The sequence below is a fragment of the Panthera uncia genome (genome assembly GCF_023721935.1).
Source record: "Panthera uncia isolate 11264 chromosome A1 unlocalized genomic scaffold, Puncia_PCG_1.0 HiC_scaffold_17, whole genome shotgun sequence".
Taxonomy (NCBI): domain Eukaryota; kingdom Metazoa; phylum Chordata; class Mammalia; order Carnivora; family Felidae; genus Panthera; species Panthera uncia.
In genome coordinates, this window is record NW_026057577.1 from 104,229,165 (window position 1) to 104,245,246 (window position 16,082).

The 16,082-nt window shown below is 36.9% G+C and overlaps 1 protein-coding gene across 2 annotated transcripts in view; it reads left to right on the forward strand.

The window, feature by feature from the left end:
• The first annotated feature begins 339 nt into the window (after positions 1-339).
• Positions 340-16,082, forward strand: part of CLINT1 (clathrin interactor 1) — a 56,721-nt gene continuing 40,978 nt past the window's right edge. For both annotated transcript variants that reach the window (XM_049647879.1, XM_049647880.1), the window contains exon 1: positions 340-566. In XM_049647879.1, coding sequence (XP_049503836.1) covers positions 526-566 — 41 coding nt within the window. In that variant the 5' untranslated portion in view covers positions 340-525. The remainder of the gene's footprint in view (positions 567-16,082) is intronic.

Genomic DNA, 16,082 nt, shown 5'->3' on the forward strand with positions numbered 1-16,082 from the left:
GTTACATATTCAGGACTGTTTCTAGGGAGAAACAATACTTACTATTTGGAAAATGTGTCTGAGGGCTGCTTGATCCTATACCAGTGCTTCTGACACTTGAGCACGGAGGACTCCGTAAAGCACAGATTCCTGGTCCCCACGCCAGAGTTTCTGGTTTTGAAGGTCAGAGGCATGAGGAAGGGTGCGCAGGACCGGAGAGTCTAACAGAAATACTACCAAGTTTATCACACTAACTCTCTCAGCTTAACCTGTCCGCTAGGCCGGGGGAGAACTACAAGTCCCGGCGTGCCCCGCGCGCAGAGGGCGGTAAGTCGGGCACTTCCGCTCCACGCAGCGCCTCTGCCCCCGCGTCTCGACGTGTCACCGGCGGCGCCGCGGCTGTGGCAAGAGAAGGACCTAACTGGGGGAGTTCGAGGCGGCAGGCGGCGGCGGTGACCCCGGCCAGGATCTGCCCCGGCGCGGAAGTGTTCCGGGGTCTGTGGGGACCAGGGGAGGGAGCCGGCGGCTCGGCCCGCGCGGGGCACGATGTTGAACATGTGGAAGGTGCGGGAGCTGGTGGACAAAGCGTGAGTATCGGGGGTCAGTTGTGGCCAAGGCCCACGCAGAGGAGGGGAGGAAGGGGGAAGGGGAGCTGGCCCTGCGCCCCGGGCTGCCCGCGTCACGCCCCCCGGCTCGGCCAGTCCCATCATGGCGGCGACCGGCTCTCTCTCCGACCCGGAGCAGGTCCCGACCCGCGAGGGTGAGAAGGGACCCTTCCTCGTTTCAAAACATCCTGTTAGCCCCCTCCTCTCCTGTGCAGGCCTTCCTCACCTTGCTCCTACCCCCATCCCTCTAGGCACAGACCCTTTGGTCAGGGGAGGGGGTGGGGTTGTCCAGAGCTGGGTCACTGCCCTGGTTGGAGGACTGTCTTGGCCCCAGGCTGTGGGGTTTTGCCTCCGGGGCAGCTGGGAAGGCTTGGAGGTGGGGGATGCAATGCACTGACCCTCTGTGTTCTCAGGGTGTGGTGCAGAGACTTAGGCCTGGTCGGGTTGCTTACTAGGTTTCTTTTAATTCCTAATGAACCTGAAGTGTTGGAGTGGGTGGTAGGTGTAACAAGTGGCCATTGTGGTCAGGCTGAAGTTACTCAAGAGGAGATTCATCCTTTGCTTTTCTAACACTAGTGAAAGTAGATCACCACATTACTTACTGTGATTCTTCTTTTCCTCTGTTTCCTTTTCCACTACATTTCATTTTTGGAGGGTCACTTGTTCCATTGGGCTTAGTTAACAAGTCATTAAGAAATTTACCCTGAAAAAGGAAACAACCCGGGTTTATATCCCGTTGATTTGCTTTTAACTTCCCTGACAGGTAAAATGACTAATGCATAGATGATTTCCTATAAGAGTTAGGTTATAACTTTAGTGTCTCACTACACCAGAAAAACCTTAACACTTAACAGACGTAACATTAAGGACTTCTAGGCCAGCAGGAAATAAAGTTTAAGAATTTAACCAGTCCTCTTCCTTTGGCTTCTAGTGATTGTGCAATACGTGTGGTGACAGAAACATTGGTGATACCGACCCAACCTAAAATCAGGAAGTGTTGATGGCAAACTTTTCAGTTTTTCTTGACACCAAAAAAAAAAAAAAAAAAAAAAACACCAAAAACCAAAAAACACAATTTATAGTGGCTTGGATAATCATCAGATGGAACTTAGAATTTGACCATATTTTCCAATTTGCTGTGCTACCAAGAAGGCAGTAGAGCACCAAAGGGACATGGGTTTTAGAGCCTTCAGAGCTGGGTTCAAGCTCTGTAACCTTGGCAAGTTAAGTAACTTTAGGTGCCCCAGTTTTCTTAGGTGCAGTATGAAAATAATGATAGATACCTGCCTTACAACGTTGTAAAGCTTAAGGACTAAGGACTTTACATATAAAGCTCTTGCCACAGTATATTTAGATCAGTATACTTTGGATGACTGTAGCAGATGTTCTGCATTGAGAGGGAGATAAACATTAAAAGAGAAACTCCATGTTTGAGAAATGGTTTGCTTTAATAATTTTCCTTTATCAGCTGTTCATTTGATCATTAAGTCCTCAGACATTTATTTTGGGTTTGTTTTGCTATTTATATGCCCTTTGCTTCCTAAAGATAAAATCATGGTTCTTTTCCAGATACAGGTTCATTCGTTTTTTATATTTTTAATTTTTTTCCAATGGACACTGTGCATGCCTTATTGGATCATTGGTTGTTTATTAATATGGTGTAAAGACTGGGATACTAGCTTAAATAGTTTTGAAAGTCCAAAAGTCTCTACAAAACTCTATTTCTAAGCCAGAGAGCAGCAAAAGAGATCTAAGAGAAACCTTGTTATCTTAGAGAACTAAGTTTGTGGTACTCACAAATTTGCAGAAGCTATATACATTTTTCAGGAGACAGAAATCAAGGCAACGTTCCTGCTGATGTTGTACGTTTGCTATTGTTTGTCTTTATCACCCATGTTACTAATCTTCAAGTGTTCAGGTGAAATTTGGCACATAAGTAGTTATCAAGTCATCTAATGGAAGAACTGTTGTTGAAAAAGAACTTCTGTCTTCCTTTTTACTACCCATTTTAAAATGGAGACTTGAACCAAGTTCAGGAACATGTAAGAATTCTGCCACCAAGGACTTTTTAAAGTTTTTGTGGGTGTCTGACACATGATATTAAGATTAGAATGTGAGGTTATTTTACTGAATACTTAGAATTTAATTTTCATCTTTCATTGGCAGGAGAGAAAAAAATTCTTCCCTCAAAATGTAAGCATCTTACAGAACCAGTACCTGTGGCACAGTGTCCAGTTAGATTCTTCACCTTAAAATGCCATAATGGAGGAGAAACCAATCTGTAGAATGGCTGCTTTGATTATTAGAGGAATAAGGTATTGAGGGAACTTGGAAATGAAGAAACGATGAAGTGATTAAGGACTGCTCGGAGAGTTTGGATTAATAGAATGAGGTCTTATGTATTAGGAAGGGCACAAGTTAGGGGTTTTAGAGACCTGGGTTCAGATTCTGATACTTCCTTTTAAGCTAGCCATATGTATAATTTTGCAGAGAATCGCATAAATATCCAAATGATAGATTCCTTATCAGTAAAATGAGAGGATCACGGTAGACAAAGGCTGTTTTCAACTTTACTGGCTATTTGGAGACATGAATTTCCATTGCGTGGGCAGGGGGGAGATATGGAACTGGTATTTCATAATGGCACATAGATTTTGGAAAGTCATTCTCCAGCGACAGTTTTGGCTGAAAAAGGATTTTTTTTTTAAAGTGGTAATCAATAATTGTTATATTTAAATGCTTTATGCAGTAAATAAATGCAACCAATGACTCAGGAAAACTAGGGCTTTTATTTAGCATATATCCCTACCCAGCGAGGTTTACTTGAGAAAGAAAAATGTTTTCTTTCAAAATGTGTTCCCTAGAGCTGCAGTTAGATCAAGTATGGTGGCAGTTCTGAAGTATAACGATGTATTTCAGATATTGGCTTTTGAGAGCTTGAAGACATGGAGGGTGAGGAGATACTTTCCACAATTGTTGACCTCCTGGTAGTATTAAATGGCTTGTTGTGCAGAATACTGTGGAACTGAGGAAAAGCAGATAAAGTCATAGGCCAGCCAGAGCTTAGAGTACCAGTTTCCTCCCACTTGTACTCAAGTTGCATGAAAGGCAGCTGTGGCAGGAAGGGATAAGTGGCACCACTCCCACCAACTAGGACTAGCTTGACCATTATCATCGTGTGACCTGCCTTGTAATAAAGTTGGATTCTTTGATATTTTGTTATCCCACACATGGTATAAATTAAAAGTTGCTACAGTTCTGTTCTGTTTTTTCTCCAAACTTTGGGAATGTAGTCAACGTGACAGATAGTGGTAGATCAAAATGCTACTTATTATTCAAGCCCAGTTAATCCTTCTCTTCCATTGCACACAGTAGTACTAGTGGTAAATCTATTTCATCCGTGGCCCTTACTCTTTTTATGATAGTGATTCAAATAGTGCTGGCCAGCTGCTATTGGTGGACAACTGCTATTGGTAGTCCTTTCTTATTTTCTTAAGCTTGGCTTCCGTTTTCCCTTATAAGTTGATTTTTGTTGGTGTTAACATGCGGTTTTATCCCCTAAATGTTTGTAGAGCTATAGAAACTACTGTTGCCTAGTCTAGACTCCAGAAGGAGAACCTTTTACTTTTTAAGAAAATATTTCATTCAGTTATTTCAACAGATAATACTTTTTTTTTTTTTTTTGGAGTAGTACTGTATTTTCTGAACTTGAAAAGTACAATACAGGTACCCTGCCTTCAATAAACTTGCCATTACAATTACACTATATTTTGAACTTACTGTCAGTTTTGCTTTTTAGTCACCAGATGGTTTCCCCCTTATTTTCCCTGTCTTCCCAGTAAATCTCTGTTCCGTTTGCTTCTTAGAATTTGAAAGCAGACATGGTTGTCAGCTTTTTAGTCTTCCCCTATCAACTTTTTTGGGAACCAATAATAGATCATTGTTATTAGTGAAATAATTAATTATCCGCCCTCTCTTATGGTAAGTGGATATAAGAAGATATTAAGAATTTAATTCCAAAGACAGAAGAGTTTAATTTATCTTCTGCCAATATTTCTGTAGTTTAAATTAGCCAATTTAGTACTACTGTCAAAATGCTTTTAAAAATCACTTAGTTGTCTCTTATGTTTTTCTGTGCCCTGTAGTGTTAGTTTACAAGTAGTTTTTCATTTGTTTACTGATATATCCACTGAAAGTACTTGTGTGTGTGTGTTTTTTTTTTAATTTAATTTTAAGTACCACTTATTTAGTTAATACTTCTAGTTTTTACAGTATGGCTCCACAGTTGAACCTTTTTGTGTGCTCTTAAATTATTTTCTTATTTCATTTTTTTTAAACAAATTAGTTTTTTTATTTTAATTTTTTTTTTTTAACGTTTATTTATTTTTGAGACAGAGAGAGACAGAGCATGAACGGGGGAGGGGCAGAGAGAGAGGGAGACACAGAATCGGAAGCAAGCTCCAGGCTCTGAGCCATCAGCCCAGAGCCCGATGCGGGGCTCGAACTCGCGGACCGCGAGATCGTGACCTGAGCTGAAGTAGGACGCTTAACTGACTGAGCCACCCAGGCGCCCCTAAACAAATTAGTTTTTAATGTTTATTTATTTAGAAAGAGAGAAAGTGCCATTAGGGGAGGGGCCGAGAGAGAGGGAGAGAGAGAATCCCAAGGAGGCTCTGTGCTGTCAGCACAGACCCTGACATGGAGCTTGATCCCAGGAACCATGAGATCATGACCTGAGCTGAAATCAAGAGTTAGATGCTCAGCCGAGCCACCCAGGCGCCCCTCTTACTTATTTCTAGTGTTTACTTAATAATTCTTTTAAGAAAAAATAAAGAGTAAAGGCAGCCTTTTTTTTCTTAGGTTTTTTTTTTAACATTTATTTATTTTTGAGAGAGAGAGAAAGAGCGTGCGCAAACAGGGGAGGGTCAGAGAGACAAAGACATAGAATCTGAAGCAGGCTCCAGGCTCTAAGCTGTCAGCACAGAGCCTGACGCAGGGCTCAAACCCACAAACTGTGAGATCATGACCTGACCTGAAGTCAGATGTTTAACTGACTAAGCTACCCAAGTGACCCAAGAGTATAGGCAGTTTAAATAACATTTTAATCTTGAAGAAATTTTATTGTTTTATCTTTCATATTAAGATATATCTAGCTGTGAAAAAGTACTTTTTTAGTATTTGTAATAGCTCTTATGTACAAAAAGTTAACTCCTTTTAACCTCAACTGACATTACTTAATATTCTTGGACAATGTATTTGAACTGTTTATTCTTTTATGCCTTTTTTTATTGTTTGTTTTTTGAGAGAGAGATAGAGAGCGTGTGCGAGCAGGGGAGGGGCAGAGAGAGGGGGAGACACAGAATCCAAAGTAAACTCCGGGCTCTGAGCTGTCAGCACAGAGCCTGATGTGGCGCTCAAACCCTCGAGTTGTGAGATCATGACCTGAACTGAAGTCAGATGCTTAACTGACTGAGCCACCCAGGTGCCCCTCTTTTATGCTTTTTTAAGGTGTCACTTCATGAGCTTTCCTTGTTTGGTCTAATTACATATGTTTATATATATGTTTTTATAGTAATTTGCTAGCAAAACACATTCTTCTACTATACCTCCAGGTGATATTTAATGGATCTAGGAAGCAGTTTGGTTCAGAGATCAGAACTGAATCGAAATCTGAGGTCTACTATGAAGAAACAGTGGTCTTGGGCATTGGAACAATATCTCTTAAATTTTTCTGTCTGGAAAATGGAGATGATAATTATTTTACAGGGTTCTTGTGAGGATTAAGTTCATGTGAAACACTTAGCATATTACCTGACATAAACTCTTGAAATACCTATTCTTATTATGTAATGCAGAAAATCATTTATAACATAGAAAAAAAACAAAGGAATATAGTGTTTAAAAGAATAAAGAAAATATTGTTGTTAGATTAGATTATTTACAAGTATGTAAGGACTGTGTCTTAATCCATGCATCATTATTTTCAGTGAGCACTCTTTCATAAAACTCTTCACCTGAATGGACATCTTAACCTACATATAGGAAAACTCATATAAATATCTCTAATGTGTATGCCATGTGTTGTTTTCACCAAGTCATAAATGCTTTTACTTTAATATTGAAAACATGTTACAGAAGTAGAAGTAATTCTTTAAAAAGATATGATGAGGAATAAAGTCTTTGGGGAGACATACTGCAATTTCTATCTGCTAATCTTTGTTCAGTTTGTTTTGTATTTTCTAAAGATATTAAAGATAGTACTAATGTAAAACATTCTCCTAAAATGTAAAAAGATTTATTTTTTGAACTTGACAGTTAATTCTTTTTTTAAGTTTATTTTTTTGAGAGAGAGCATGCATGCAGGGGTCAGGGGTAGGGATTGAGGGTGAAGAGACAGAGAGAGAGGGAGAGAATCCCAAGCAGGCTTCATGCTGTCAGCATGCAGCCCGATGTGGGCCTCGATCTCCTGAACCACAAGATCATAACCTGAGCCGAGACCAAGAGTTGGACACTTAACTGACTGAACCACCCAGACATCCCCTAATTCTTAAAGAAACTGAACAGTATCAAGAAAAAGAACCCTCTAAGTAATCAAATTTGCCATCTCTGACAATAGATGAGCAATATATACGGGGAACACACATTGCAGAAAGGGCTTTCCGATTATTCAGCCCATTCTCCCAAGTTGGCAAGAAATTCTTTTGGCTTACCAGAGTTCTTTAGCCTGAAAATTAAACACAGGTAAAAGAACATAATGTATTCCCGTGTTGGAACTAATTTATAGCTAATTATGATTTGTAGATAAATTTAGCTAATGAATTATTAGTTGGAGTAATTTTGTTAATGCGTAACAATAGGCATGTTTTGTATTTAAGTGAGTTTGCCAATTGTTTTAGAATGTCTTTTGACATGCAAATTTGTTTAGTTTTGAAATTCTTAGGAAAGTATTTAAGTTCTACATAATTCAAATATCAATAATTTTTTTCAATTTCCACATAAATTCACCATTCACCATTATGTGGTAAATGTGTATGCGTGCTTTCGAAATGTTTCACTCAAAAATTCTCATTCAGATAGCCTTAAATTTTTAAAATAGCAAAAATATATGCATTGAAAATTCAGTTTCCTGGGTTTTTTTGACTTTTGTTTTCATGTATTTTTAGAAGATCGTTAAAGAACAATGCAAATAAATATACTGAGGATTTTTTTCTATTGATTTTTCTCATATTTGTTCTTCAGCTTAGGGTTGTTGATTAAAACTTTTTATTTGCAGCTAAACCACAATGGTTAAGTAACATCCTTAGTTTGATGTGTTTGCCTTATATTTAGAAGTTTGGTACTGAATGGGCTTTTGAAGTGTGGCTCATTTCTCATGAAGCCAAATAAAAATTTTAACCCTGCAGTCTGCTCTCCACACAGCAATGATTGATTCTTGAAAAATACTAAATCAGATCTGTCTCAGCTTTTCAAGTCACTTCTCATCTCCCTGCCTCTCAGCCTGTACTCGATCTGGCTCTCTGCTGCCCCCTCTGGCCCCATCTTCCATTACTCTCTGATTCTCTGTTCACTTTCTGTTTAAAATAGCATGTATCCACCTAAGTCACTCATTTCCACCTCTGCTTCTTTTATTTACATGTATTCTGCTGCTGCCTCTAGGATGTGAACTCCTTGAAGGCAGGGACTTCGTCTTGTTTACTGCTGTATTACTAACTCTTAGAACAGTGTATGTTATATAGTAGGTGCTCAATAAATATCTTTGACTATGTTAAGTTTGATAAACTGATTTATATTACTGAAGAAATCTTCTAAGTCCATGTATTTCTAATAAAAGCTAATAGTTATTTAGTATCTCCCATGTGCCAATAAGAATTATGACAACATTGTTATCATCTTCAATTTATTGATGAGCATATAGGCCACAGAGAAGTCCAGGAACTTGCTGAAAGTAACACATCTAGAAAATAGAGTCTAGATTTAAATATAGATGTTTACTTTCAGAACATATATTTAACAGTTTTTGCTAACTTTTACAAGACATAATTATCAAAAAATATTTTACTATAATAAAGGTGAGTTGCCAGTGTATACTTTATACTAATTAAAAATTACTTGGAAAAATATTCATAATATTTAAAATTTCTGCACCAAATTCATTGAGTGTTTATTCTTTTTTTCCCCCCATATGTACCTGTCATAAAAGAAAAATTTTCTGGACTCTTGATGTACTTTGAATAATGTCTGTATGTTAGATGCCCCTCAACAGAAGGAAAGCAAACAGATGTTTGTGTAGGTGCAAAAGAAAATCTTTAGCTATTGTAATGAAGGTATTCACTACTTAATCCTAAAATTTGTGACATTTATGGGGTGCCTGGGTGGCTCATTTGGTTGAACATCCAACTTTGACATAGGTTGTGACCTCACAGTTCGTGAGTTTCATCCCTGCATCGGGCTCACTGACTGAGCCTGCTTTGGATCCTCTTTCCCCCACTCTCTCTGCTCCTCCCCTGCTTGTGCTTTCTCTGTCTCAAAGAAAAAAAAAAAAAAAAATATATATATATATATATGTATGTATATATATATATATTTTTTAAATGTGACATTTATAAACATTATGTGCTTCAGAATTAGTAGTCCTCTGTAACCAGCTTCCACAACTTATTAAAGTTTCAGATAGTTTTTTGATTGTGGTCTTTGCTGTGCCCTTAGTGCTGTGTCATATTAATCTGTAATTTATGCCCAACTTTTCTCAGTTTTTCTTCAGACTGAGCATTTAGAAATAATTTTTCTTAGTCCATTATATACTTATCCAAGTACTGTATTTTTGGCATAGATTGTTAAGTATTAAAATGTTATGCAGTAACTGAAAATATATTACTGATATCCTTACTAATCTTGGCCATACCTCATAAAGGTCCTTCAATGAGTGCTCATTAAACATCTACCATGAGCCCTGTAGGGTACTATGAGAGACAGACCTTATGGTTCCAGTGGCATGTATGATTCTGTCAAGCAGATGCACTTGAAAAACACATGAAAAGCACATGAACAAGAAATAGAGAGTAATACAAGATGGTATGATATCTGAATTTAGGGTACAGGATGTAAATATTTTTGAAATTCAGAGAATAAAAAGAACAGGACTGAGCAAAAATTCATGAAAGAGATACATCCTGAGACACTTTTTTTTTAAGTGTTTATTTTTGAGAGAGAGAGTGTGTGTGTGAGCAGGGGAGGAGCAGAGACAGGGAGACACAGAATCTGAAGCAGGCTCCAGGCTCTGAGTTGTCGGCACAGAACCCAAGGCAGGGCTCCAACCTACTAGCAAGATCATGACCTGAGCCGAAGTCAGATGCTTAACCAACTGAGCCACCCAGGCGCCCCCTGCCCCCGTTTTTTTTTTTTTTTTTTTTAAAGCATATTTACCTGAAAGGAAGATGAGGCTGAATAAGGTATCAAACATGAAGTGCAAAATCTGAAACAGGTGAAATAATGATGTAGATTCACTGATAAGAACCTGCACCCAGATGGTTGTGAACATAGGGTGACATCAGTGAATACTCTGAGAAGGTGTCCCATTGCAAAAGGAAGTCCCCTTTCTATTCCAATCAAATAGTCCAAATTAAATAATTTGAAGTATAGATACTTGGGTTTTTTTAGAGCTTGAGGGGGAATAAATTATAAAGGTCTCAAAATTTTGATAGGTTCTAGAAGTAATTTCCTTTATATCAGAAAAGTTGAATCTAGTTTTCAGGATTTGGAAGTACATTTGGATAAATCCATGTTTAATCAATCAAGGATGAAAATGAAAAACTATGAATTTAAATGAAATATCAAAGTATTTGACATCATATGGAGGTAGTTTTATAAACTTATCATTGTTGAGGTAGGTGCAGGATTTCTCGTTTTAGCATTGTTGATAGGATTTTTTAGTTACATACTTTTGGTTAGTGTTTGATATTTGGCAGTGTTTCTGAACTTAATCAGATAGAAAAAAAAATCTGTTAGTTATGTAATCACACTGTAAATATCAAGCATTTGTGTCTACAAAGATGTAATTTTCACATGTTGTCCCAGTGCAGAATATCTCATCAGTTTATCATTCTGTCAGAAGAGTTTTATGCTTTTTCTTTTTTTAAGGTTAACTAATTTCAGTACTTCCTTTTAGATTTTTTTCCTGAAGGAGTTAGGCAATATGTTTAATAAAATTATCTTAATAGGGTATTTTAAGCAGAAGTAGGGTGCCACATATTTGAAAAAATAAATGGTCTTGAGTGTGCCCAAGTTGAGCAGATTGCTTTGGATTTCAATTTTATTTATTTATTTAAAAAATTCTTTTAATGTTTATTTATTTTTGAGAGAGAATGAGCAGGGGAGGAGCAGAGAGAGAGAGGGAGACCTAGAATCCGAAGCAGGCTCCAGGCTCCGAGTTGTCAGCACAGAGCCCGACTCAGGGCCCAAACCCACGAACCATGAGATCATGATACGAAGTGAAGTTGGACACTTAACCGACTGAGTCACGCAGGTGCCCCTCAATTTTATTTTTAAATGAGTGGTGGAAGGGGTATTGAAGGGGAGACCTGATAAATTAAGAGATTTTGTCCACTTCTGCTGTATAAAACAGGATAAGGTCAACTTTCCAGGACTGTTAAGAGAATTAAATGAGTTAATGTATTGTGGAAATGTTACCAGTGAGTTCTCAATACATTCTTGTTTATTGCTTTCATTTTGTTTATTTAGTTTTGTCATTGTGAGACAGCTTTAAAAAGTGATAACCCAAAATTAAAAGATAGAGGTGAACAAAGACTGTTCTATTAGAATTAAGTAGAGTAACGATTCGTTAGATTAGTTCCAGTTAATAGAAATTTAGAAGTTGGCAGAAATTTTTTAATAAACTTTTAAACCCCTTTAACAGTAAAATTTTACCATTAAAAGTATTTTAGTGGCTATTCTATCCATACCTGTAAAAAGTTAGAACACAAATAAAATTCTTAACACTATACTTATTTTTAAATACCTTAGATATTTGATCTGTTTGTGAAACCATGTGATAGCTCCTGACAAGAAAAAGATCACATTGTCCTTTCTTTATAAAAAATTTTTTTGATTTACGAACTAACTTGTGTAAGAGGCCTTAAACAACTGTCATCAATAGGGAAAGATTTGTTTCACCATTAACACACAAAACAATGCAAGTCTAAAGCTTCTTTAAATAGAGTAGGAGTGGTTTTGGTTGTTGAATAGGAATAATATTCCATACTTTAAAAAAAAAAAAAAAGGACCTTGAGAGATTAGGCTTTTAAATTTTATTACCTTGGAAGCTTAGATTTTTAAAATTCATTAGAAATTGCACTTGAGGAACTTGTACCTGAATTGATAATGTGTACCACAGGATATACAATTGAATTTGTAATCACTGGTATTTCCACAACTTTCCAATAAACATTTTATGCTAAATATTTGACTAAAAGTTTTTCTAGCAAGTGGGAATGGGCGTCCTAGTTATTTAGAGTCATGAATATTCTATCACTATTGTATCTAAATATAACATTTTGCTAGCTTTTATTAACTTGCCATTAAATATGGTAATAGGTTACTGTGATACGTGGAAACTTTGGAATTAGAACAGTCCTGAGAGTTTCTTTGAGGGTGTTTTTGTCCTATTTATTAGTTGAGTAAAATGTTTCACTGTGAGGATTTTTTACTCATATCAATATTTAAGACTGCTTGACATGCTAACATGGTTTAGCACAGGAGATGTGGTGTTTGGTTTACCTAAAGAATAAAATTTGTGTAAGTTATATTACTTATTGTTCCTTCACTATAACTTAAATATAAAATGACATTAATTATAAAGATCTGGTAAGCCTTGGGGCGCCTGGGTGGCTTGGTCGGTTAAGCGTCCGACTTCGGCTCAGGTCATGATCTCACGGTCCGTGGGTTCGAGCCCCGCGTCGGGCTCTGTGCTGACAGCTCAGAGCCTGGAGCCTGCTTCAGATCCTGTGTCTCCCTCTCTCTGTGACCCTCCCCGTTCATGCTCTGTCTCTCTCTGTCTCAAAAATAAATGTTAAAAAAAAAAAAAAAATTTAAAAAAAGATCTGGTAAGCCTCAATTTCATTATGTGTTTTAACTCTGATAAACTTTAACAATTAAACTTAATGCATTTTGTATCTAAAAGCATAATGGACACTCTGTATCTAAACTCTTTGATGCTTTAATGGAAGAGTGATTGGGCTTGAGAAAGCTAGTTCTTGCCTAGTTCAAGACTGAAATATATGATCTCCAAATTGTAGAATCAAGAAAATGATAGCTCAAAATGAAAAGGAAATAAGCCCAACCAATGATTTTCATGAAGTTTGACTTCGTTCCAAGTTATGTATGTTACCTAGAGAGATAAATTAAAAAAAAAAAAAATGATTGAGGTAAGAGTCACACAACATTAACCATTTTAAAATGCTGAATTCAGTGGCATTTAGTATATTCACAATATTGTGCAATTAGGCAGATTTTTAAATAAACTTTTATTCTGAAATTTAAATTTTAACAATAGTAAGGAAAACACCTGTATATCGTTTACCCACATTCACCAGTTTTTAAGATTTTGCCATATTTGCTCGACATTCGCTCTTCCTCTTCCACTCTGCATGCACATGCACACACACTCTCACTCACTCACACACACACTTTCCTGATCCATTTAAAAGTAGGTTACATGCCCCCTTTGCCTCCAGAGTTCAGTGTGCATTTCCTAAGAACAAAGATGATTCTCTCACATGGCCATAGTATGGATATTAGATTCAGAAAACTTAACATTGAAACAGTAATTTTATCTCTTTGTAGTCCATATTCTAATTGTGTCAGTTGTCTCATTCCAGTGCACAGTTCTGTCCAGAATCATGTATTTAATTGTCATGACTCTTTAAGTCTCCTTTAACGAAGAGTTCTTTAATCTTTCTTTGCCTTTCATGATATTGGTATTTTTGAACATAATAGGCCAGTTATTTTATAGAATATTCCTCAATTTAAGGTTAGCTGGTGTTTCCTCAGGTATGTATTCTGAGCTGGGATATTACATTAAGTAATAACATGTCCTTTTCAGGAGGAAAACAAGGTGTGTATGCTCTTTTAATTTTGAGCACTCAGTTAAAGGCGTTGTCTGGTTTCTCCATTATGTAGTTGTTTTTCTCGTTGCAACTAATAAATAGTCTGTGGGGAGATACTTTAAGATCTCTCCTGATCATCCCCCCCCCCCCCCCCCCCCCCGATTTAGCATCTACTGATGCTTCTTCCTTGATGTGATAGTTACAAATGATGACTCCTCCCTCTTCAACCACCTTCCCCCACGATCCATCCTTCAATATATAATTACCAGTTTACTGTAAGGAAGAGCTCTCATTTTCCCCCCTCTGTATATCCCTCCTTTGTGGATTTTCATTTTATTCAGTGCCTTGTAATCCCTACTGTCCTTATTTATTTCAGTACTCAAATTGTCACAGATTTGGTCAACAGGAGCCTTGTAAAGTTGGCTTATGTCCTTTTGCCACTTTTCTTTTTTTAAGCATTTTCTCACTTTCTGGCAAAAGATGTGTGAACCTTTTTCTGTACTTTTACTCCCTCATCCATGGAATGAGCCATTTCTCCAAGGACCCTTGGTTTTGATTACTTTTAGTGGTGAGGCAGATTTTTAGAATGAAGATTATATCGTAGATTATATAGAGAGATTTTTGTTGTAATTAAGATGTTGCTAGAATTTCTTAGTATGTAGAAACACCTATAGTACAAAGAGTTGGCACATGGGACAAAGAGGTTTTTTGAAGTGTGGTGGTGATTTTCTTTTGGATAATTAAGGTTTTATTTTCAAATTGTGAAACTTTAACGGAATTGCTGTTCTCTCCATGCTTTTCCCACTTACAGCAATGTAATTTGCTTTCCATAAATCAATGAAGTATGAAAAGACAAAAATCGCAGCATGTGCTTTACAAGTGTATATATTGTAGATAATCTGATTATGTCAATAAAATGCTCCCGTAGAATGTATTCTTCCAGTGGTATTCCCTGTTACAGCCATCTACCTGTAATTCATATACTTCTCTCCTGTGATAACTTGTTTGGATTTTGAATTGTTTATGCTAGCTGCTGATTACTGAGTAATTTAAGTCTCAATTATGGCAGCACTATCCTAATTAGAATGCTGGATGTTGGCACTTAATTTAGCAAACAAGTGTAAAATGTCTGTGTGACATTTGTAAAAATAAGTATTGAGGATTAATTTTCTGTAGATAATCTTAGGATGTATATCTTAAGTATAGACTTATGCTTACTTTATCTGCAAACCAAATACATAACTCATTTGGAATATGAAATCCTTTTGGAAAAAAATGGCTATAGTTGAGAGTGGCATTTTTCCAACAATTACAAAAAACATTGTGTGTGTGAAGAAGCAGCAAAATTACACAATTTTAAATAATTAAAACAAATACAAGTAATTGGCACATTGAGAGTAGAAGAGTTTGAGAAAATTAATGGAGATGCAACATTGGTGTTTGATTTCAACATAGGTAGTATCCCTTTGGCCATGTTGGAATTTATGAGGAGTAATTTGAAAATAACATACACACATTCCTTTTAGACTGATAACATTTTTTCAGATAGGGGTGTTTTTTGTTTTTTGTTTTTTATAAGGTATGATAGTAATCATCTTTTAGTGAATGAATTAAAATGTATTCTTAATGTTTATATAATCTCTGATAAAAAGACTGAAAAGCTTATCTGACAGGTATTTTTTCTGTAAGGCATATTACAGCATACTTACACATAGAAACTCTAGACAGCACTTCAGCACCAGGCTTAGAGATCATTAAACAGCGATATCACCAAAAAAAAGCACAAAGATGTGAAAAATAATGGCATTGCATAAACCAGGGAACAGACACTTGTTTATGGCATGAGAACTAAAGGCAGAACATCGCCTTTTGGCCTCACCTGAGAATGTGCCCAACAGATGAGTCAAATCTTTCACTGCTCTGCACATATTCACAAATGACCATGAAAGTGCTGTGAATATTGATTTTAGTCTTACAAAATTTTAGTAATGCTAAAATTTTAGTAGTGCTCATTTTAGTGAGCACATTCACAAATACAGAATCCTCAAATAAGGAAGATCAACTATACTTGTTTTTTAAAAACTTACAATGTTTTAAGGGGGAATTAAGATATGTTCATACATAGCTATTACATAGGGTACAATATAATTCATAAAAGTTATAAATGTAATGTTTATTTTACCATAGGAAGGGGAGGTTATGGGTTGGCAGGAATCAGGAGGACTTTACTTTTGCATCTTTGTTAAAGACTAGGTTTGAGTTTTACTGAAAGGAGATAATTCTGGGAGTGAACACTTACTGAGGTAAGAAAGGGCGTGTTTAAATTTCAGTTGTTATCCCATAAAGGAAATAAAATAGAAGCAGTGGGAAGAAAGGCTAGGCAGGTAGATTGAGGCCA